The sequence below is a fragment of the Nothobranchius furzeri genome, chromosome 13 (genome assembly GCF_043380555.1).
Source record: "Nothobranchius furzeri strain GRZ-AD chromosome 13, NfurGRZ-RIMD1, whole genome shotgun sequence".
Lineage (NCBI taxonomy): Eukaryota > Metazoa > Chordata > Actinopteri > Cyprinodontiformes > Nothobranchiidae > Nothobranchius > Nothobranchius furzeri.
This window is the reverse complement of record NC_091753.1, coordinates 40947318-40972476: the sequence shown is the minus strand read 5'-3', so window position 1 is coordinate 40972476 and position 25159 is coordinate 40947318. Positions and strand designations below refer to the sequence as shown.

At 42.0% G+C, this 25159-nt stretch overlaps 2 protein-coding genes across 2 annotated transcripts; one reads left to right on the top strand and one right to left on the bottom strand.

Moving 5' to 3' along the window:
• Positions 1–1004: 1004 nt before the first annotated feature.
• fkrp (fukutin related protein) lies at positions 1005–3338 on the bottom strand. The gene is made up of 2 exons (XM_015951479.3): positions 3147–3338; positions 1005–2924 (listed from the first exon to the last, which is right to left on the bottom strand). The coding sequence occupies exon 2, from the start codon at positions 2803–2805 to the stop codon at positions 1222–1224; it is 1584 nt and encodes a 527-aa protein (XP_015806965.1). The 5' UTR covers positions 2806–2924; positions 3147–3338; the 3' UTR covers positions 1005–1221.
• Positions 3339–4236: 898 nt separating this feature from the next.
• On the top strand, positions 4237–24138 carry strn4 (striatin, calmodulin binding protein 4). The gene is made up of 18 exons (XM_015951481.3): positions 4237–4696; positions 15710–15813; positions 16004–16080; positions 16179–16257; positions 16340–16525; positions 18411–18588; positions 18671–18827; positions 19296–19391; positions 19605–19723; positions 19803–19978; positions 20051–20098; positions 20179–20300; positions 20994–21161; positions 21372–21512; positions 21601–21699; positions 21790–21876; positions 21979–22170; positions 23925–24138. The coding sequence occupies exons 1-17, from the start codon at positions 4373–4375 to the stop codon at positions 22146–22148; spliced, it is 2331 nt and encodes a 776-aa protein (XP_015806967.1). The 5' UTR covers positions 4237–4372; the 3' UTR covers positions 22149–22170; positions 23925–24138.
• Positions 24139–25159: the final 1021 nt, after the last annotated feature.

Here is a 25159-nt window from a genome sequence, read left to right as displayed (position 1 = left end):
AAATTCGTCTAAATGGTCACATGGATGTTTTCAAGTTCTGTAGTAGAAAAAGGATCATAAGTAAGAAACGTTCAAGAACCTTTCTGAGATCCTTCTGTTCAGCGCTCAGAGAAATGGTGAACAATAAAAGTGGAATGGCTCCCTTCTATATAAGCTTCAGGTAGTGTTGACGGTGAAGGTTCAAAATGTTAGTTGGTACATAAAAAAGAACAAGTGTGGATTTTTTGAACAAGTGACAAGAACACATAATTACTGCTTAATCAACAGAAACCACAAGAATTATGATCTCAGGATAAACGAGAATAGTTAATCCACTGAACACACCTGCTATTCTAGAACTGAGAGGATTGTTCCAGCTCAGCCACGAGGAATGTAAACACAACTCTAGATGTTCACAACGTGAGATCACAACATGCTTTCGCATCACCAAACAGGTTTGTGATAAATTATTAAACTTGGTTCCTGTAGTGTTCCAGTCCTTTACTTCTGGATGTGTTTGTGAATGGTGCCATCTAGTGGTCATAATGAAAAGCTATCCGGCCCTCAGTAACCTGGCGGCCATGAAAACCTGGTGGTTTTCATGAGTCTCCTGCCTGAGTTTGGAAAACTCCAAACCTCGCGAGAATTCATCTTGCAGCGCAAGGTCATCAAAACATATAAAAAAAATAACTTTGCAATTTATTTATTTCTCAATTTCATGAAATGCAGAGACAGGCTAATACATAACACACATCTATCAACACAGCAGAAAACTTGCAGCAAAGGAGGAAGTAGGTTATTTTTTAAAACTCACTTTTTAAACCCAGTGTATTCCAGTTGGTGTGCTCATTTAATATTGCACACAATTCCATTCACGTTAATGAAAGTTAACTCACTACATTCAAACTGTCCAGACACCGGGAGCTCAATGCGTCACTTCAAATATGCTGAATAGGATCTGGTTTAGAGCATTAACAGAAATCGTTCTCATAATTTGTTTTTAATGCTTTATCTTTCTAGTAGTAATACTTTTACTGTACACTTTCAGTTTCTTATTTGAAACTTTACATCCCAAACACTCTGTCAAAGACAGAAACCAGACCAAATGTTGCTGAAACATGAACAGAAAAATCCTTTTGGCATTGTTGGTCAGCACCTTTGTCTGTCAACACTTTTGAAAGAAAATGCATTTTGAGGAAATATTTTCTTAGTTTATTTTAATAAATAAAAATAAATTTTTACTCATAATTTGCTTCTGTCCAACCTTTTTTTGGCTGGATTTGGATACTGGGGGTTCTCTATCACCCCCTCCCCAAACTTAAGCTCCAGGAAGGCTTTGTGGTTGTTCGGGCCGAAGGCGGTGATGCCTGCAAAAGGCATGGGGACCAACGGCTGCAGGAAATGTTCTGGAAACTCCACATCTTGCTTGTGCTCTGTCCACGTGTCTTTGGTCATGACGCCATTACGCGAATAGAACGGCCACAGGTCCACATGCAGGTGGTTGGCCTCGCTGAACTGTACTCTGTAAAAGTCTCCTTCTACGGCCCGCTCCCACACGTAGCCATTAGCATCCACCAGAGAGCCTGAGTCCAGGTTCTTTAAGTGATCACAGTTGGGCACATCTTCCAGGTAGATACCCAGGTCAACATCGTAATCCCACGGAATGATGTCTTGATGGCGAACAGCACCGAGCAGAGAACCTCCCTCTAGCCAGTAGCGGACCCCAGAGCTCTCCAAGACATTGATAACGTACTTAGTGGTTTCTCTTAGAGCTCTCAGACAGCAAGGAGGTGTCCAGCGGTCCAGGTACAGATAGTCTGGAGTGTCATCCAGTACGGTTCCAAAGCAGCGAGGGGTTTCTTTACTGCAGCCATACCACTGCTCCTTCCCATCAGACAACAGGAGGCGTTTCAGACCAAAACTTCTCATGAGCTTTGCCGTGGCCTCTTTCAGTCGGGTGTCAGCCTTCCACTGGTTGTGTGCAGAGCTGAAAAGTGGCCTGTGGCTTGCAGAGAAACAAGGGCTTTCCAGCAGTTTGACCTTCCAACCTCTTAATGTGGTCTGGACAAAAAGAGCTGGGAAGAGGGGACGTCCCAGAGGGACAGAGAGGTTGAAAAGATCCTCGGTGTGCATTAGGACAACTGCATCCCCCTGTAAAGCTGTGCACACGCTCCCACTGCTTCCAGATGCTGCGGGTGAGTAGGTGGCTGTCCACTCTCTGAGGTTCACCCGCAAGTGGAGACACTGCACAGCAGATCGAGCTAGAACCGGTGCAGCTACCAGCCTCACAGGACCTCCACCTTCCCCTTCCAACTCCCTGATCAGCCGCTCAATGACTCGCGGCTGCTCCAGCTCCACTCCATCAGGCACCAGCAACACAAATTCCGTCTGCACGTGAAACTCTGGCCTGTGAGCTTGCGGTGGTTGCTCTGGGCTGGGGGAGAGCACTAGAAGCCGAGTGCCCTCGGGAAGCACAAGGGGAGGGTATGGAAACACATCGGTCACAGCCAGGAAGGGAAGCTCTGGTCGCTGATGAAGAAAGGAATTCGCCACATCGCCTACGTAATTCTCAAAGTTTTCAAACTCCCGAAGAAGAACAGTGACACGTGGGCTTCGACTGTGTCCCTCATGTTCACCTCCGGCTCCTCCAACAAATCCCAGTCCTCCTCCAAGTCCAGAGACTGGCCGAGCGGCCCTCCTGGTGCCATGGCCAAGCTCCTTCCTCTTCTCCATCATTTGTTGTTGGGCCCGGGATACATAATAGAGAATTAGAAGGTTGACGATGATGGCACCAGTTAACAGAGTCTGGCAGAAGGTGATGCGCATGGCAACTGAATTTAGTCCAGAGATGCTTGAAATAAAAACTGCGTATCAGTAAAGGCATCCAGCGGCAGGTCTCTGGTCCCCATGGGTTTGAAGGTGGATGAATGGGATTTAGAGACAAACTAACAAAACAAAGAGAAACACTCATATTTATGTGCAACAGTTATAATGCATTAAAATCATGTTAATTTATTATGGCACAAATTAAATATGTTATAGTGACAAATCTCTAAATTCTGAAAAGTCATAAGCATGCTCCTGAAAGAGTAAGATGTACAGTAAAATCAACCAACGACTGTAGTACCAGTCAATAAAACGAGATAGTAAATTCTACCATAACTTACTTTTGTTTGAAAATATGTGATCATATTCGATAGAAGATGGACTTTTGAAGACATGGAGCCATCGTCAAGCAGTAGTTTTCAGAGGTGTAGCTCTGTAGTAACAAATGCCGTTGTGCACCAGCTCTGCAGCAAATACGGATATTAAACCGCTAAAATATGTACAAATGTGATGTATATTTTGACAATTCCCAAAACACCAATATAAAGCGGCAACTAAATGCGGATATCAAATCAATAAGACGCTAGTTTATACGAGAAAGCCTGATGAATGATTTTAGCGATTTGCTAGCATACTTTGGTTTGTTGCCCGGAGCAACAACAATCTTTTCCGGTCATCTTCCTTCAAAATAAAAACAAATATTTTTAATTCTGAAACAAAAGGACTCATGTGGGCTTCAAAACTCCAATTTCTGATAACATCTCTTAAAAATGCAGTATTTCACTAAATAATACAAATCCCCCCCCCCCCCACACACACACACAAACAAAAACAAATACAATTACATTGGTTGAATACCTTCCACATGTGAAATGACAGGACTCCAGATTTGTTGAATTTGTCACAGTAAGAAAAATATCTTAATTTATATTTTTTCCCCAGTGAATGTTTTCTTTTTAATTTTACCTCGGAAAATATGTAATGAAATTATCAAAATAAAGAACCGGAAGCAGTAGTGAAACACACATAAAACTTTACTATCTGCAAACGCCCCTGTTCACAAAATGGCAGGAAATCAACTTCCAAGAAGACGTGCTCATTGTGTACTAGAGAATACACGTCCCTTTATTTGTCAACTACATTGGACAGTAAAGCGAACACAAGGAGGAGGAAGTAAGAGTAGTAAAAATAAGAGTCGCAATTACAACGTTAGTGATTGTTTTTGATTCAATGATACCAGATAGCTATACTTTAGTGCAATTTGTTCGTTTTTGTCGAATCAAAAGTATTTGTGTAATGTTTTCCTCTGGCCACAAAATATTCAAGATATTCGAAAAGTGTGTCAAGATTTATGCTTTATTGTGAAGGTTTGATAGCGGAAGTGTAGTATTTTACCAAGTGAATAGTAATTTTACTCTACTGTGTGAGAAAAGGAAGAATAGAGGGTCGCTTTTGGGGAAGAACCGTGGGCTAGAAAGGGGAAGGGGGTTCTTTTTTATTATTATTTTTGTTGATCGGTCTTGCCCGTTTCCACCTCCTTGTACTGGCGAGAGGTTGAACGTTTAAAATGGAGGCGGACAGATCCGGCGGCGGACCAAACCCGAACTCCGGAGGCGGTGGCGGCAGCAGCAGCGGAGCGGGGCGCAACCCAAACGGGCCGAAAGCAGCACCGGGCCAGACGACATCATCCGCCGCGGCTGGTCCGATGGCAGCAGTAGCTGCGGCAGCGGCAGCAGCCGTGGCGGCTCCCGGGTCTGTGCAACCTCGGGAGGCACAGGACGGGGACTCCTCGGGTATGACGCTTCCCGGGATCCTGCACTTCATCCAGTACGAATGGGGACGTTTCCAGGCCGAGAAATACCGCTGGGAGGCTGAGAGGGACGAACTCAGGGTAATTGTATCCACCTAAAAGCGTGCGTTTTGTTGTTAACACGGACTTATGAGGAGCAAGGCTGTTTTAGGGGCAGCTTTAGCCTGGTTTGTTGTTGTTAATATTCCTAAGAATCAGTGCCAGGCGGAGGAAGAACATGCTAATGAGCTAACATCACACATTTTCGTATTGCATCGAGAAGGATGGATAATTACTATTCAATAAACGGAAGTGGAGGCGCTACATGACCTTAAATTGATGCTTCCCTCATGGAAAACTGCTACAAGAATCCTCTGTAAGTGAAACACATAAAACGTAGTTTTCTGAGTCCCTTCAATAAATTCTGACCTGCAAAAGCAAGCGACTGCAAAGAAAGGTAAATACTTCTGGTGTGGTTGTCTTTCCCTCATGTGCATACACATCAAATACACTTCTGTGCCACAACCTTTCCAAAAATAATTTTGTTTAGCAATCCACGTGCAGAACTAGTCTGTAAGCAGACAATAACCAGATTTGATTAAACCCCACAAAAATAAATCAAATCATGTGGTTGTTCAGTTGTGGTTGCTGATGATGTCACAGTGACACACAGCTGTGATATTTAGATGGTTTTTTCTCAAAGGAAAAGTCTTGTCTAAATGTGGATTGGTTTGTGAACTTTACAGACCGATCAGAGGAGAATCATTGATCATAAGCAACAATAATCTGCAGCTATGTGTGGTATGAAATCAACATTTTTATCAAACAATCAAATGAGTCGCAGGGGAAATCTTTAAATGAATGACTTTCCACTGACCAGGCCATAAGCGGTGTGTCTGTCTTGTGGTAATAAGTGGGCCCGCATCTTGAAAGGTCATCGATTTGTGTTTGTAAAAGTGGCTGGAAAAACCTTTGTGATATGTGAGTCAGTGGTCTAAAAAAGGCCCCTGAGCAAAGCTTGAGTCCCTCGGTGGTCCCAGTTGTTTTTTAGATGCCAGCAGCAGAAGATAGTTCCCTGCATGGATGTAATGTAACCTTAAGGCAGAGCATTGTGGGAAAAAGTTTGTTTGCTTCTCAGCTTTTTTCCAGTATTAAGAAATGCTAGAAAGTTATGTGTTAAAATGCGCTTTTGCTTCACATTTAGAAGGGTTTGTTTTTCCTTCTTGGACCCATATGCGGGTTTACTTCTGTTACCACAGTTTCCCTGTAATTACAGTAGGCTGAGTTATCTTGTTGAGCTCACAAAGCTTAACAAATGTAAAAACATATATATATTTTTTTAAAAGCACATCACTTGCTCTCCTGTTCTCTGTGTGCCCCTGATTCAAACCTCTGTAGTTATAAATAGAAGGATAAAAAATGGATGAACAATAACAAACTGGCTGAGCTTTCATTCGGCACGTGGAGCAGACAGAAGGGAAATCAGAAACAGGCCGTGGTTGCTGATGGCCGATCTGGTTTCTGGTACGATTAGTGCTGCATCCTGTCTGAAGGAAGGGGAAGATCGCTGGAGTGTTGGGCTGAAAGATTCACCTGCCTTACATTTTAACACCCACAGGCCTCTGGCTTTTGTTGCATGCACGCTTGAAGAGCTCAGCATGCCAGTGAGCGTGCCCGTTGGCTCTGGCCTGCACACTTAACAGCACACTGTACATGCATGCATAATATGGTCACATGTTGTTACACGTGACGTTTTATGTGATGACTTTCACAAGGTTTTCATGAAACCTTACGCTGAGTCTTCCCTGGACTGCAAGACCATCATCGAGGCCTTTAGCGCTATCGTTGGTGCAGCTTTGGGATGTCTTTGTAGCACAGCACGTCTCCGTGAGGCCACAACACATGTGCGGTCTCTGCGAGTGTGTGGTTAGTCCACCGGGCCACCTGTGGTTTTGTGTCTCAGTGGACAGGCCAGTAATGAAAGTTTCCCCCTCTCTCTGAACCATGTATGATGTCTCAGGTCAAACACGGGACAGCAGTACTGAGGACATGTTGGGGTGGACAACATGTTTCTTTGTCTTTCAAAAAGGAAGAAAACAGAACATTTATTTTACTTCAGTGGGAAAACAGATCGTTACCTGTCCTTTAGTTTTATTACTGATAAGAGCGACGTACAATAGATCACTGGTGACTCAGATGACATCACTTCCTGTTGAGTGTGGGTTTTAGACCCCTTGGTTGCACGTGTTTAATTAATAGTTCAGCTCTGACACATGTATGACATCTGTGAAGTGGATTATAATACACCATGCTTTTTTTGCCCACACATACATTTTTTTCCCATCATTCAACAAAAAATTATAAACACAATGTATTCTAGCTTTGAGTTGCATCCTTTTAGGATGCTGCTCTCTGGTGACTGCTGCAGCACTACACACTCTACACACTCCTCCAAAGCAGACTGTCCTAGAAAAGTTCATTGCTCTAGTTGCTTGCTCATGGGTTCTCCCCTGAGGATGAGACAGAGGAAAGTGGCCGGCGGGAGAAGGGACGCTGCCTTTGACCCTGCTCTGTAGCATAGAATCAAGCAGACAGAACAGGCCTAATGTGTGTCGGCTCGCCGTGAGACAACAAAAAGGAAAAGGTCAGCGACAGCGTGCTACATGGAGGAAAACACACTCAGGAAAGAGATCAGATGGCACAACAGGTGTGCTCCCAGTGAGGTTCCCTTGTAGTCGAGCTTCTTTTACTTTTATCATATTATAGAAACTGAGGGTTTTAATACTTCTCATTTAGTTTTGTCATTATTATTGGATACCGCTGGTCTAGCTGATGAACGGGCTGTTTGTTTTTATATGTGTTAGTTCAGGTCTAGAGATATCGGGCCGATATATAACATTTTTTTCTATATCGGCCATCGGCTGAAATTATTTTTAAAAGGTGATTTAAAAAAGAAAAAAAAAATCAGGCACCTGTGTGGCCAACTGCCACCGCTACTAGACTGAAGAAAGGACCCGAACGACCCCAAATAGGGTTGTCACGGTATGAAAATTTAACCTCACGGTTATTGTGACCAAAATTATCACGGTTTTCGGTATTATCGCGGTATTTTTTTAAACGGTGTTGCATATGTTCAGAAAGCATTGATAGTCCTGTTCTACACAAACTGAAATAGTTCTGAAAAGGTTTAACAGTGTTTATTAAACCTAAAATAACACAAAGCCTTAGCAAAAGTGCAACTTTTCACAAGTAAAGGAACAAATAGCTTATTTTTCTGGAACATGTTACAGTAGTCAGTGCAGGTTTAAATTATACAAATCCAAACATTCAAAACATAAACAATATGTAAACAAATCAAAGAAACACCACTTGTTTTCTCATATACTTGTTTTCTTCATTATCAAAATGAAAATCTAAAACTCCAGTCCACACTTGACTTGAGCACTGTACAAGTCAACCTTAAAAAATATGTATTGAAAATAAATAGCCACTTTAAACAAATTACTAAAATAACTACTACACTATGTAATCAAATCCAAATGTTCAAGTATAAATGGCATTGAATAAGTAAACAAATCCATGACAAGGAACTAATTGTATATTTCTCTTCATCATCAACAAATAAGATGCTTCATCCAGCAACAGGGTGTCCGTGACACGGTTTAAATGCTGGCAGAGGACGCTGCGGCTGCAGCCTATGGTGACTCGTTGCATTCTCCCTCAGCCAAAAGTCCTCACGTCATGCATTTAAGCTAAAATGCTGATGTTATCTTACCTTGCACTGGCTGTGGAGACGTGGGTGATCGTCACGCAGATGTGCCATGAGATTTGAAGTGTTGCTGCCTTCTGCAGACACTTGTTTCCTGCACGTTCTGCAAACGGGATAGCCGTCTTCTATTAACTGTCCCTCAGCATTTTTCAGAAATCCCAAATATGCCCATACTTCCGATTTAGTCTTCTTTGAGGGCTGATGGATGTCCTGGGCGCTGCCGTCGTCTCCTTCGGCCATTATTTCAGCTTCAAAGTTTTGGTGCCGTTGCAAATTAAAAAGTGCGTGTGCGCGCAGCGGGAACTTCAGCTGAAGCGACGGTGGCTGGTAAGGGTCATCGCGCCGAAACCGCGGCCACGGTAAACCCACCGAGATAATATAGTTTTTTAAAAACTGGACGGTTATTTTTATTGTCAACTTTTTTACCGGGGTTTACCGCTATACCGGTTACCGTGACAACCCTACCCCAACACACCGTTTTTTAAAAATGTTTTGAGTTTGTTCTATATTTAAAGTTAAATAAATATTAAGAGATTTATTGACTTATTTAATTTATATCACACACAGTGAGTGTTCAGTTGTCTTTCACAATCAATGTGCTGCTAAAACGTATCGACCTTAATAGTCGGCTTTAGATATTGGATTCTGCAACAAAATTCTTTAAAAATCTTCATCGAACACACGCACGCACGCACACACACACACACAGAAAAGCACAGCATCATCTGCTGTTAAAGGGCTTTACAAAGAGATACTTCATTTACTGTGTTTGGAACATCTTCTACTATTCATTGCAGTACAAAACAGGGAGAAACACGACAAAAGAGACATCAAGATTATTGCTTACATTTTCTTATCATATTGTTTTTAGCCATCTTTTTAAACATTGTATTTGAGTTTGCGACTTTCCTTTCCGACTCCAGATTGTTCCATAAACCAAATCCATGCAGAAACACTTTGGTCCTGAATCTTGGTTAAGTAAATATCTCACATCCATTGAAGTTATATCAACTTTTTCCTTTTTTCCAATTTTGTTTGGATATTTGTTGGTAAACATTTCATGTTTATACAGTTTCTTTGTGTTGTGAATTTTAGAATACTGGGATTGTCTAGACCGCCAGATTTTAGTATTTGTAACTCAGCAAATAATGAACTGGTTGAAGCTCTAAAACTACTTTGACTAATGATTCTTATTGCTGTTTTTTGTAAAATCAAAACCGATTAGGGTATGCTTTAGATGTAGTTCCCCAGATTTCAATGCAATAAGTCATATATGGAACAATTAAGGGTATTGTGTAATAGACAAAATGCAGTATTATTCAACGACTCCGTTACTTTATGTAGTGTAGTAATAGCTTTTGCTATTTTTACTTTTATACCAATAATATGTGACTTCCTGGAAATATTTTCATCAAAACCCTCAAAAACATAATTTTGCTCACTCTGTCAATAGTCATGCCTTCTATAGCCAATGAAATGTCAATGTTTACTCGTCTTTGACTAAATACCATAACATTAGTTTTCTTAAGATTTAGGGATAGTTTATTTACATTAAACCACTGTTTCAGTTTTCCTTATTCTATTTGAGTCACTTGCATAGAAAATGTTGTTTCATCTGTAAATAAAATACACACAAACTGAACAGTTTATGACCTAGAGCAGACCCCTGAGGTACTTCACATGTAATGTTATATGTGTCTGATTTTACATAATTTTTCTGCACATATTGTTGTCGTTTCCTTAAATAACTTGTGATTAAATTAAATGCTACTCCTCTGATACCATACTTATTTCTTTTTAAGAAATGGTCTTTGGTATCAAATGCTTTCTGGAATTCGATAAAAATGCTAACTGCATATTTTTTTAGGGATGCACAATATATCAGCATCAATATAAGTTTTTAACATGTCGGTATTGGTCCTATAAACAAAACTGGGCGGATATTAACAACCAATATTCGTTCCATCTTGTTTCCTTTTGTTTATCAGTTTCAGAGGGTGAGGGGGTGATGTGTATTTGTTTAGTCATGTGAACAGTGATTGTAATCATCTCAGAAGCGTAAATGTGTGTGGTGTGTGTACATAATACGTCAATTCAGCTTTAATAGTTTTTATTCTATACAAAATCTGCTGATTTTAGAAGCATTAATGCCAGTACATTGATATTGGCAAATATCAGTGTAACGTGAGGAAGTATGGGTTTCTTTGAGTCTTTGAGTCTTCTTATCTCTATAACATTTGGTTATTAATTTGTTGAAATTAATATTCCAGATTATTATGTAGAATGGTTCATCTTTCATAAAAGAGCCAGCAACCATTACGCTACATCAGTTATCGCCATAACAGTGATATTAATTTCGGATATCGGCCCAAAAATTTCATATCGGTGCATCACTAATATTCTTAAAATATATTTCTTCTATTATTTCCAATAATGCCATTGATGTTGAGTGATTTGCCCTGAAACCGTACTGACTACTGCTTAAAATATTCTGTCTGTCAAGGAACTTGTCCAACCTGGCAACAAATAATTTTTCTGATATTTTGAGAATTCTGACAGCTAAGAAACCGATCTGTAGTTTGAAATCATATGTTTGTTTCCATTATGGGATTAGTTTGGCCATTTTATCTTTTTAGGAACGTTTGAGTTAAAGATAGTAAATGACGTATGTAAATAAAAGGGCCAATAACATAATCTATCAACTGAGCTTTACTTGCACATTTTTTACAATACGTATAAATTCATTTTCTTTTTACCTTATCCAAAAATATACAGTTATATTATCAGTTATATTGTCACCTACGTTATCACTTGTGTCTGGAACAGACGCGTTCAGTAGTTGTCCCTGATTTGTTTAATTTTACCTCCACATAGAAACACTCTTATTCCTGCTGTAGTACTTTGATCTGTTTAGGAGGTAACGGTGCTCTTTTTATTATTGTTTCTTGGTTCCTCACAGGAAATAAATCTGATTAGAACAAAATAAATCTCAAACAAAACAAAACCCATAAACAACCAATAACACACATCAGTAATTGAATATGATAAAAATAGGAAATAACCTCTGTTCTTTATAGACAATGTTACGTTTGATAAAAAGACAACTTTTCCAGCTACAGAGTCGTGTTTAGCTTGGTTGAAGAGGCAGCAGCTTCAGTGTTAATGTTTATCAGTGCCAAGAAGAAACAAGGAGCAGAGTGAGACTGGCACAAAGGGAGGTTGATGGTTATCAGTGTGTGGATGCAGGTCGCGGCTTGTCTGTAAGAGGGTAAAAATGTGCATCCATCTCTTCATGGATCAAGTAGACACATTCTTTGTTACGAAACACATTAACATAGTTCATTGGCAGATTCCTGTCTGTAGCAGCTTGTCGCAACATCATTTCTGTTGGTTTGGTTTTAGTATACAAAACAGAACTGATGCTGATGTCACACTGAAGATGAGGATTGTTTATTTATTTATTCATTCATCAGTGGATACATCCTCCTTGCCTCTCTTGTGTTTTTCTGATGGTCCTCATTTAGGTCTTGACTTGACTGACTGACAGCAGAAATGTTAAACAGACATTTTATTGTTATGATTGTGATTTTTATGCACTTTGATTCAAAAGGTACACTGTTCAGATTTATGGCGCCCCATCTTTAAAGGGATGCTGGGCAGTTTTGGTTTGCTTTTAGCACCCCCTAGTGTTTTGTAAGGGAAAGCAAAAGTGAACTCTTCTCGCTGTGCGTTTGTCTTTTTAACACCTTAATCTAACAGCTGAAATGTCTTCTCAGCCTTTCTTAGTGTCTACAGGAGCGGTTCATCACTAAAGCATAATTTATAATTCTCAGTCAGCTCCACGAGGGAGAGACACGCACGCACAGACAGAGACGTTTTGCTCTCTGACTTCTCCGTCTCCTGGGGACTGTTACAAAGCAGTTCCCTGCCAGGACAACAGAGGGCGTAGCACTGTTCTGTGGTATCCTGTCATGTATTCGGCCCAAGATAGTGTGTTTATATTGTGTTTTTTGTATTTAAAAGACTTTTTAACACGGACAAATTTGCCTCTCATTCTCCTCCACGTCTTCATGCACTCGCCACTTCTAAACCCACGTTTCGTCATTTCCGCCCACAGATAAAAGGCTTGCTCTGTGTACATTTTAACTCCTCCAGTCACGGGTGAATAAAATGTTCATATTTTTACTGATTTTCCACGAGGTATTCTTCAAGCTGCTCCGTGTCTGCCATTAGAAACCTTCGGTTCTCTTTATGTTTTTGAAGGCGCAATGGCCGTGCAGTTGATGAGAGCTGCTGGAGAGCCCTCGCAAGGATGGATAATGGCGTTGTGTGCGTCCGTCCCGATGCAGATAGAAAAGTATAAATTGGGCTTAACTCAAACAAACCAGCTGTGTTCATGATCTAAAACATGCTGGTGTTGGAAGCAGACTGCAGTGCCAGGCATGTCAGCTCCACTTTACTAATTCCAACAGAGACCGGACTGACACTCTGAAGTTGCAAGTGCGGTATTCTGGCCAGAGTGCGGTAGGGGTCAGAGTGCCATTTGATTAACCTAGTAAAGGGTAATTTTAGCACACACTGGCTCAAGAAAATGATTTAAAAACTATGAAAAAGTTGCATGGTATGGTTTTAACCGTTTCCGTTCACCCACTTTTAATTTTTAAGTCCACGTCTCTGCAGCTGCGGTGCTGCCCAGATATATTACCAACAGAGCTCCGCTTAGCTTAACGTGGAAGTGCGTTTGTGGTACTTTGGAACAAGTTTTTCTGCTTGGCAAAATGTGGAAACAGTCTTATCTACAGTTACGAAACAAACGATTAAACATGCTTTAACTGCAGCCAGTCATTAGAAACCACATAACTACTGTGACTGTACACAGGTGATATATTTTCACTCTAATTAGACGACTTTAGATTATTTACTGATTCATAATTAGACCAACTAGGAACCACAGAACCTGTGATTACATCCCCAAAACTCACCGTAAGCACATCAAATCACATTACATTAATCAGGATTACTCAGCAGCACTGAGGGTTGCTTGGCAGATTATCCCATGTTCCAATAGCCCTCCTAGCTGATTACATGACCGTCTGAGTGTGTGTGAGTGTGTGTGAGTCTGTGTCTGCTTTTGTCTAAGAAGGCTCTGAAGCAAACCGAGCGTCTGTCTGCCCCCATGAGACGGCATTTTTAGACTGTTCTAGTTTCACGGGGCTGTGGGAGGAGACTCGTGGACACGGAGCAGGACGAGCGGAGGAGAAGTAGGCTGTGGAACAATCCGTATTAATGCTCCAGAACCACCAAGAGAAAAAGAAAGTGGGAAATTTATAAAACTACCGGATGGTGACTCACAAATCCTCAGAGTAGAATCTGGGTCAGAGCTTTTTTTATCCCACTTCTAGATGGAGTCACTTTTCTGTTTTCTACTTGGGGCGTTTCTCCAACCAACAAAACCTCCTTAAATAAACTTGATACGATATATTTTTACTTTTCTCCACACGTAACCCTTTGATAAGTGCTCAGAAGGGGCAGTAAAAAGGTTTTTCACCAGAGAGGAAGGAAACAGGCAGGGACTGAAAAGGGAAGGATGTCTTACAAGAGTCTGTTTGAATTTGCTAGTGTTGCACCTTTAGCCGTGATTGGCTAAGAGCCTCGTTTTACTTTCATCTTTTTTCTTTTTTACTAATCTTTTTGCTCGTTAATTTGGTCGACAGTAGTTTAACATTTAGGCATTTAGGTCACAGGTTTCCAGACTTTTCCGCTTTTGTTCCAGCAGATATTATTTGATGAGATCCGTGGCCCAGATTAATGCAGGGGAACGTTGCTAATGAGCCATAAAACAAAAATTCTAGTCAACCATATTTTTATCCTTTTTAGCTACTGTTTTTATCTCTATTTAACAATTAAAGTATCTCTCCGGTAGTGTTTCTCTTATCTGATGGCACCATCTGGTGGCTGACAAGCATATCACACAAATAGTCACTCGATCCATTTTTTTAAGATGGCGACTTCATGTTTCTTGTTTCTGAATGTGCTTCTGTAGCCGACAAACAGAGCTAAAACACGCATTACAAGTATTATACTCATATCGTGTTGTGCTTTCATATATCTTAAACACTTGTTGGTGAAAAGTTCATCAACTCTGCATCAGCCGAGGTACTTCCTTAAATTTGAAGCACGTAAGCAGTACGCTATTGGTTAGTTCTGGTCGGCGCTCAGGTTCCTATTTCACGGAGCTCTGCGGGGCAGAGGGCGTTCTTATCAACAAAGACGTATTGCTTACATTACATCACAGTACATGATAAGACGATCACTTACGGATTTCTGAAAAATCATATATAACTTCTGAAAAGGGAAAACTCCGGAACCTTAAGTGTAAAAGTCACATTTAAATTTATGTTTATTTTGAGGAATCATCTCAGAACCAGGTCGACCGATACGGTTTCTCTATTGCTGATACCAATGCCGATATGTTGGAGGCATGGTCAGCCGATGTGCTTTTTGAACTCTGAATTTAACCAGCTGTTAAATCTTAACGTTGTGCACAGCTCATTGTTAATAATGGTAATTTAGAGTATTCATCATGCACATGTTACTAGTGAGCATAAAAATACATTTAAATTAAATGCTGCAACAGCACTGGGTTGTCCAAAGATGTGCCTGACTTTAAATCAGCTTTACTAAGGACAAATATCAGCTGTTGTATTAAAATCAGTAAATATCAGACCGATATATCGACTGGTCGATATATTGGTCTGCCCATAATGGCTACCCAATCCATTCATTTTCATTTGAATCAGGCCTTTTGAAGCAGAGGAACACTTGAATGTACCAAGGTCATTATCAAAATATAAAACATCCAAATTATATTAAATATAGTCAAGAAATCCTGTCCAGACTTGAGTCCAAAAAGGAAATTGTGGAGTAATTTAAAGGTTGCAGAGATGAGTGGGACGCTTTCCAAACTTGAATCCCCACTGATCAGATTCCAAAAAAAGAACATTCCCAGTGGAAATCTGTGAAGCTAGACGTTTTAATAAGCTGTTTGACCTTTGTAACGGCAAATGAAGAACTAATATTTTTATCATGGCATTTGTAGAGAAGTAAATCAGAAATACCTACATAGTCTTTACGGTCACTCTTCACTTCTTTGTGGCGTTTGCAACAAAAGGGATAAAAAATGAAAATGTTGTCTAAAGTATTGGGTTTTAGTTGGCCTATATGAGCCCATGTGGTAGGATCTGCACAATTTCCTTTTTAAAATAAGGATTAAGTGTATTCATAACCGTGTGTGTGTGTGTGTGTGTGTGTGTGTGTGTGTGTGTGTGTGTGTGCGTTACATACAGGCTCAGGTGGCATTCCTACAGAGTGAACGGAAAGGGCAGGAGAACATGAAACAGGACCTGGTGAGGCGGATCAAAATGCTGGAGTATGCCCTCAAACAGGAAAGGTTTGTTCTCATCACATTATTCCTGCAGCCTCTGATAAAATAGGACATGTATAGGACAAAGCTGATGTCGGCTGTTTTGGCCCCATCTAACAGTTGTGTACATTCTCCAGGTGCTGTGTTTAGTAAATAAAGCCTTGGATTGGCTTGTTGTCGGGTAATTTTCCCGATGGGATTTGTTTTGTGTCTCCAGGGCAAAGCACCAGAAACTGAAGACAGGAAATGACCAGAGTCCTGGAGAAAAGAAGCCAGAGATGGAGGCAGAGCAGCGTATGTTTTTCACTTGTTCTTGTCTACGAATGCTGCATCTTTTAGAGCCGAACGTGTTTTTTTTCCTACTCATGGCTTGTTGAACGTGTTTTCTGTAGTTCTCAATGGACCAGCTGAGACAGACTCTGAGCCAGCCAATCAGATGTCCTGGAAGGAGGGACGTCAGTTACTACGCAAGTGAGTTTGCCTGATAATTTCAAATCCACTGATGCTATATTATGCTTGTGTTTTATTATTGATTTTCCGTCTGTGGTTGCAGATATCTGGAGGAGGTCGGCTACTCAGATACCATCTTGGACATGCGCTCCAAACGTGTGCGCTCCCTGCTGGGTCGGAGCAGCCCGGAGACGAACGGGCCTCCGCCCGGCGACAGCTGTCAGGAGCCAGAGCCACGAGCAGCTGGAGAGTCCTTGCTGGTCCGGCAAATAGAGGAGCAAATCAAAAGGTGAGGCGTAAATACAGACGCTATCTTTGACGTTACGCCTCACGTACATGCTGCAGTGACGGCACAAACAGCTTCCACATTTTGCTGCACAAAACTCAAATTATTTGGGGGAAAAACAATCGGAAGAAAGGAGAGGAGGGCTAATTTTTCAAAACACTTAACCAGTCCAACCCAGTTCAAGTGGAGGGATGGAACTGGCTGCCAATAAACCTGAGTCACCTATTTACTGATGGTGTCAGGGCTAATAACAGTTACAGGATGAATCTGACAAGTCTAGTTTCTCCTCTAATGCTGCTGGGCGTAGTTCACAGTAAAAATAACAACAAAACAGGCTTCAGTAGACGGAGGCAAGGTTTTTAACTCAAAACTGAGATCAGAAAAAGTAAAAAAAAAATCCAGAGGTTTATAAAAACTAGAGAAACATTAAATGTAATCAGATTCATAGATTTGAGACATTGGACAAAGAAGTGGTTTTAGTATGTCAAAAATAGTGACAATACTTAAAAATTATTTTACAGCGGTGGATTACTCGTTTAAATAATACATTCGCAGTGGTCTCTGCTAGGAGCGAATGGCTTGTAAGTCATACTTTGAAGAAACAATTATACTGGTGCACCATTTCTAGGACCTCAGTTACCCACAGCTGAGCTTCAGACGGCAGGATTTGGAGTCTTATTTCCTGATATTTGGACATCTCGCCCTGGATTGGATAACAGCAACTCTACCACTGACTGTTTGCCCTCCAATGTTGATCTCTACAAATAATACAAGCCTGGAGAAGTTCTGCTGTGTGTTTGAGATGCTAATGCTAATGGTTAGCGTCTGCTAGTTGAGATGTCCTCTGCTGTTTCCTGGCTGTTAAACCAACAGCCTCCCCCGTCATGAGTCAAGATGGGTGAGTCCATGATTGTTAAGTGACCGTGTGATGTAGATCTGTCAGGTTTTTCTAATCCTAGAGTTTCACCGTCTATTTTCTATCGGAAGCTAATGCAGGAGACAGGAGTAGGAGACTATTTTCATGTTCAGCCTGCATGGAAAGCTCACAGTGACCAATTATATTCAGAAATATGTTCAAGTGTTTTCTAAATTCATTAATCAAAGTTTACAATTATAAAACATAAATTTATTTTAAAGAGCAAGTTCCCTGAGAAACCGATTTTTTATTTGTCGTTTTTTAAATATGATCAGTAACTCTCAGTTTAACGTACAGGAACTAAATTAGATGCTGAAAGAAAATAGACGTGGAAACATTGGGATTAGTAACGCCTGATAGATCTAAGTCACATTTAAAATTAGCGTTCGTGAACTCACCCATCTTGGCTTGTGGCAGGGAATGCTGTTGTTGGTCTAGTGCCCAGAAGAGAGTAGAAGCTAACCTTTACCATTAGCAACTCCATCACGCAGCACAACTCCTCCAGGCTTGTGTTATTTGTGGAGATAAACCATCAATGTTGCAGATCAAGTGGAGCGAGTGGTAGTCACATTACAGTTGGCCAATCAGAGGCAAGATATCCAAATATCAGGAAACAGGACAATACATCCTCACTTCCACTTCCTGAAAATTTTCCCACAGAGATCGACTCACAAGGCATTTAGTTATGTACTTGAAATCCAGCAGCAGAATGGTGAGAGACCCAGAAAAGGGTCCAGCTAGCATCAGAGCATAATCTAATAAATTAGACAGTTGCTTAATAATTAGGCAGACTAAAGGCTGGTTTGCTGCACAGAAGAACCCTTTTCACCCTTTAGTTTGATCAAATATTTATCTGCTGGGTGTGACATCTTGTGTGATGGGTTTATGGTGTCTCCCAGTGCTTGAACCCATTCTGCCGTCCGGCAAACACCGGTGTCCTTAATTATGTTTTCTAACCGTTACCTTTAATAGGAATGCCGGCAAAGAAAGCTCCAAGGAACACGTGGGAAGCTCTGTGCTGGATAAGATCCCCTTCCTTCATGGCTGCGAGGACGACGATGAGGACGACAGCGACGAGGAAGAGGACTTCCAAGGCATAGCCACCGACTGCATCGATGGTCCACGCAAAAGCAAAAAGTCCCGCGTAAAGGTCAGGTCGCCAACGATGAACTAGATTTTAGTAAATTGTTTCCAGCTGTCTCGTGCTGATCCTGCCGTCTTTGCCCGTCCAGATGAGCTCAGAACCCATGACCACAGATCTGGACCACGAGGACGAGGAGGACGAGGACGACTCGGAGGACGCCCTCAGTGAATTTGACTTTCTTGGCTCGGGGGAGGATGGGGAGGGGGCGGGAGAGGCCCGGATCTCGGGGGATGGACGGGAGTTAGGTACGCCGTTGCCGTAGCAACATCACCAACCCCTGCCAGAAAAACACTGCCAACAAACAGTGTCCCTGCCTTTTGTTTGTTTTTGTGCCTCCCCATGCTCACCTTTATACCTCTGATGTCTTCTTCCTGTTGTTTGTGTCTTTGCATCTTTTCATGTGAATAAAACCGACCTCTTTTCCCAACCACCCGTCTCTCTGTCCTGTTTCATGAGCTGTCTGTGGGTCTGTGGAGCTGTGTGGCTGTCACCTTTCTGTGTGTGTGTTCCTGCCGTGGCTCATTTCACAGGTCACCACGCATGCAGCCTCTTACACGCTCACATTCCACTCTTTGGGTCATAAATGACGTGTCTCTCCTTCCCATGAAGATTAAAACCTCTTTAGGATATCTTGTATTAGCGTCCATCCTTCCTCCTCCTCCTCCTCCTCGTCATGACTAGATGTTTTGTCTTTCTCCTCTTGCCGGCTTCAGAGAACCGCAGGAACAAGCTACAAGGCATAATGTCGGACTTCCCTCCTAAACCTTCTCCGCCCCCGGCTGTATCGGGACAGGCTCGCTCCGGGGAAGGTAGGACTTCTAATATTCCACTTTTAAAAACGACTCGCTCTACTTTGCCCGTGTACTCCTCCCACCTACCCACACATACACTTGTAGCTCAAATGTAGATCTGAATCAAAGCTTGTGTGGAGGGAGTACACCTACACCTGCTTCACCGGTAGTGCGGGAGAAGAACACCTGGATAAAAAGATAAACATTTGTCTTTCCACCTCCAACCTCTAGGTGGTGCTCTTGGATTCTCCTCTGACGTCTTCATCATGGATGCTGTCGGAGGAGGGGACATGAACCTCGGGGAACTGGCTGATCTCACCGTCGCCAATGACAACGACCTCTCCATAGATGTAATTACAGATCAGATCTGGTCAACACTAAAACACGTTAGTAACTAAATATGTCCCGATGTGTTTTTTATCCTGTTAGATGCAGGACAACAGAGAGGATTTCAAGAAGACATGGAACCCTCGTTTCACACTACGCAGCCACTTTGACGCTATCCGGGCTTTGACCTTTCACCCCAGCCAAGCAGTTCTGCTCACCGCGTCTGAGGATGGCACGCTAAAACTGTGGAACCTCAACAAGGCCATGCACTCTAAAAAGTGAGAGATCTTTTAGTGGACATAGTCGTTTGATCACAAACTAAAAAGTAACAAGCTCCTGTTTCCCCGCAGGAATGCAGCTTTGGACGTTGAGCCCATCTACACGTTTAGGGCTCACAGGTGAGTCAATTCAGACATTTACAGGTGCCACCTGTTTTACTAGTTACTCGTCATTCACAAGCCTGTCTTTTTCTGTGCAGTGGATCTGTTTTGTCCCTGACCACGAGTGAGGATGGAGAGTCCTGCTTCAGCGGAGGCTTAGATGGAACTGTCAGATGTTGGAAGATGCCCGACCTCAATGTAGATCCCTACGATAACTACGGTGAGTCTTCTCCGGAGTGTCCCCTTGTTGGTAAAAAGCCTGGAGTTTGTAATAATTTATTTATGTGAAGAAAGCTGCAGCCTTTCAAATGCTGAGGTGTTTTCCTGCACTATAAGTCAAAAAGAGAGTTTAATCTACTTAAGTTACATTAAATCGAGTTATTCCACATTTGAAGCACATTCATTATTTTGCACTGAAAAAAATGAATAAAAGTTAGGGTCACTTCTTCTGCTTCTGTTGCAGCTGGAAGTGTCACCCCCTGCTGTTCATTCACGAGAATGCAGCTGAAAGAGGGATCTAGACAGCTACAGCCCCATCGCTGACTGATCTAACACATCTAAATAATTATATTTATTAAACTGTTATTAAAGACTACATCATTTTAAAAGTTTGTAATTTTTTAGAGGAGCCAACAGGAGAAAATGTTACTTATAACCCTTTTATTTTATTTGTTTTTATTTGATTAGATGAGTGCCGGAACCTCATTCTCTCTGCACAGATTTGGTGCTTTAATAGTTGACGGGGAGAGAAAACAGCAGACGTCCTGCTGGATTTCAGCGTTAACGTCTACAGGAAGTGTGTGTGTCGTTAAAACCATAAAAGGCTCAAATATTTGACTGAGGAATCTAATGATTTGAGTTTAGAGACATATTGTTTGAGGGTTGATTAAAAAAGCTTTATATTTTCTTTCAGATCCAGGTGTCCAGAGCAGTGTGTTAGAAGGCCACGAGGACAGCGTTTGGGGTCTGACGTACTCGGCTGTTCACCATCGCCTCGCTTCGTGCTCGGCCGATGCCACGATTCGCATCTGGGACCCTCAGAACTCGTCTCCCTGCGTGTCGGTCTTCAATAAGGAGAAAGGTAGCGATCTGGGTTCAGGAGATTAAAAAACACACAAAACATAGATGGAACAAGGTGTGTTATTAAACAGAACAGCAATTTATTTACATGTATAAATCATGAAGATGTTTTAAGGGTTATTTCTACTTAATGTTTTGTTTAAAAATACATTGTTTTATTATTTAAAATGTAGTTTATTACTCTGAATCCTCATCATCTGTGTTTTCCCAGAACACGGAACGCCCACCTCAGTGGCCTTTGTGACCTCTGACCCAAACCAGGTGGTGGTCTCGTTCGACAGCGGTGAGACGCTGCTGTACGACCTCAACACGGAGCAGAGCGTCACGGCCCTGGAGACGCAGTCCAAAGACGGTTCGCTCCTCACCGCCGCTCACGCCACCTTTTCTAAAGTAAGACGAGGACTAATAAGTCCGATTGAACTGTTTTGTTTTCTTTGCAGGCAGCGAGCTGATCAACCGTGTGGTCAGTCACCCAACAGAACCCGTCTCCATCACTGCACACGAGAACCGCACCATCCGCTTCCTGGACAACAAGACAGGTCTCTTTTTATTCCTCTGCAGCTTTGGTCATTGTTTATCATTTTTACACAGAAGCACCTGGAATCGGCTAATTCTGGATGTTTGTGCAGGTAAAGCTGTCCACTCTATGGTGGCTCATTTAGACGCCGTCACCTGTCTCACCACAGACCCTAAAGGCACTTACCTCGTCTCTGGCAGTGAGTGTGGCTCAACTTCCCACTTGAATAAGTTTAAATACACAAACGGAAGACATTTCATCTTACAAACATTTAGTGGTAGTAACACCTTCACCCTCACAGGCCACGACTGCTCGGTGCGTCTGTGGATGCTGGACAACAGGACATGCGTGCAGGAAATCACCGCCCACAGGAAGAAGCACGACGAGGCCATTCATGACGTTGCCTTCCACCCCTCACAGCCCTTCATCGCCAGCGCCGGCGCAGACGCACTTGCCAAGATTTTTGTGTGACAGCAGTACTGCTGTGATTTTGGTGAGACGGAGGATTCGGTTGTAGACGATTTTAAAAAAATCGGCTGTTGCATGAAAAGATTTTGCTTTTTACAATCTTTGCTGCAAGTCGTCTTTATTTATGAAACGTCCTTGTCGGTGCAGAGGTTTAACAGAAGCAAAAATTCACCTTTTTTTTAACCCTTATACGACCTTAGTGCATTTTTTTGTGCTCAAAGGACATTAACGTTAGAAAGTCAAAGGGTTATATAAGGGTTAAGTCAACACAAGATTCACCTTCCTCGTGTGTGTCTGACTTTGATGTTACAGAGCGTCACACGTTCATTTTAAACTGAGTTTTTTATAGAACCCTGTGAGTTAAACGATGGGCTTCTTTATTCATATTTAGGCATTAATGTATTTATTTTTACCAACTTTGATACACATTTTTTTAAAAACCGATATGTTGCAGAATCCCATGATGTGCATTTATTATGTTTTAGAGAAATTAACTTAATTTTTATCATTTCTTTTTATATTATTCGGCAGGCAAACATCCTGAAGTCCTTAACCAAACACTGTTAGTACTCAGATGTTTCATTTAAAGGGATATTCCACCCAAAAATGAAATTTTGTCTGTTGACATATTACCCAGAGTTAGATAAGTAGGGAAAACAGTTTTTTTAACTGGCCCGGGTCATTCTCCTGACCCGGCTGTACTCCTTTAGCTTTAGCTTAGCATAATACACAGCAAGTGAATGGATCCAGCTAACATCGTGAGTAAAAACCTTAAAATCACTCAGGAGTGATCCCAATTCGGCTTGGTGACCTAAATAATCAGACTGACTGCAAGTGAAAATAATTAGTGACATCACAGGTGCCGTTTTACACTTGGGACTACTTTCTGACAAAGACGAGCTGTAAGCCTCTGCTGGCAGCCCCAAAGACACCTGCTTTCAGAAACACAGATGCACATGTTCGCAAACTGACCCTCCATAAAACATGCACGCACGCACACACACACGCACGCACACACACACACACGCACGCACACACACACATCAGAGGAGCTCCAGTCACTCCTGTGCAAATGCAGTGTGCCTGTTTGTTTTCTCATAATCGTGTGTGTGTGCTTAATGCCGGTTTGGTTTGCAAATGTGTGCATTTGTGTTTACAGAAGCAGGTGTCTTTGGGGCTGCCTTGAAGTGGAGGCTTACTGCTGTGCTTTGTCAGAAAGTAGTCCCAAGTCTAAAACGGCACCTGTGATGTCACTAATTATTTTCACTTGCAGTCAGTCTGATTATTTAGGTCACCAAGTAGAATTGGGATCACACCTGAGTGATTTTAAGGAGGTTTTTACCCATGATGTTAGTTGGATCCTTTCACCTACTGTGCATTATGCTAAGCTAAAGCTAAAGGAGTACAGCCGGGTCAGGAGAATGACTGATCTGGTTTTTTTCCCACTTATATAGTTGTGGGTAATATGTCAATAGACAGAATTTCCTTTTTGGGTGGAATTTCCCTTTAAACATCTCACCTGCAGGTGTTGCTTGAGTTATAAAACTGCTCTAATTTTCCAGATTTCAAAGTAGTCCATGTAAATGTTACTTTATAAACTTTACATGCCATTAACTGCATTATACAGTTAATTTCCCTAAAGTATCAACAAATTCCTGCTGGATTCAACCCCGGGATCCAGCAGAAGTGCTACATTTTGACCTTTAACCTGGGCAAACATCTTCAGAGTATTAGCTTGTTTTTAGGTTTGTGAATTTATTTATTTTTGTCTCCCATCAGTGTCCTGCATCTTCAACTGGGCCAAAAGAGACTGAAGACGACACTGCAAACATTTCATCTACTCACTGCTCACCCACGCCCACACACACACACTTGTCCTGCACCCCACTGGATGGGTCATCACCACAGGACGCCCCCACCCTCCCATCGTTTCCTCGCTGTTCTCTGATGCCTCAGTGACTTCTTGAACTACCGACCATATCCTCTACTGCTTCTTTAAAAGTAACTTTCAAACCATGGCTGCTCAGTTTCCAAGTCATCATATTTGGAGAAACACTTTTTCTACACGACGCTGTTCTGTTCTGCTTTCCTCTCCACATCCTGCCAACGGTTTTTACTAAGCACCTTGTGTATATGCTCGCACGCTGCAGCTGCTGACACACTACTCGTATTTCACACCACGCACAAATGCACCGCCACATTAGGTCTCCTGTAGTTGGAGGATGAGACACGCTCACAGGCACCATCAGAAACGGTCCCCGGTGTGGACAGGAGACACCTGATCCCGTCTCCTCACTGGGAACGGGTGTGTGGCACTCCAAAGACTCCAGGCAGACGGTGTGTGTCATCATATGTTCAGTTGGAGAATGTTGAACTCATTAATGAGGAGATGGATGCTAACCGGTGTCGGAACAAATAGCTTTAATTCTTTAATGTATTTTGTTTTGGTGTAAGACATTTTAACCTACGTCAGAGTAGCATCCCCCGTGGTTCTGCGCCTTTGTGTGTGTGTGTGTGTGTGTGTGTGTGTGTGAGAGATTAAATATCACCTTTCTGTATGAGATAACATAACACGTGATCCACACCGCATTAACCATCGGATGTCACTACAGCTGTGAGTTGGGTCTTTTTACTGTACATATGTGTGTGTGTGTGTGTGTGTGTGTGTGTGTGTGTGTGTGTGTGTGTGTGTGTGTGTGTGTGTGTGTGTGTGTGTGTGTGTGTGTGTGTGTGTGTGTGTGTGTGTGTGTGTGTGTGTGTGTGTGTGTGTGTGTGTGTGTGTGTGTGTGTGTAAATGCACTAAAACCATGGTGCTATAGAAGACCTTGAGTCAGAATCAGGGAACTGTTTTGTGTCTCTACTTACGGCCACACGCTTAAACCACGTCTGACACTACAGCTTAAGCTGCTGAGTCGTCTCTGCGACCGTCGGCACGTTTCAGGTTTACCAATCGCTGTTGATGTTCGGACCAAAGGAACGAGAGGAATGTAGACATTGATTGTTTCAGACAGGAG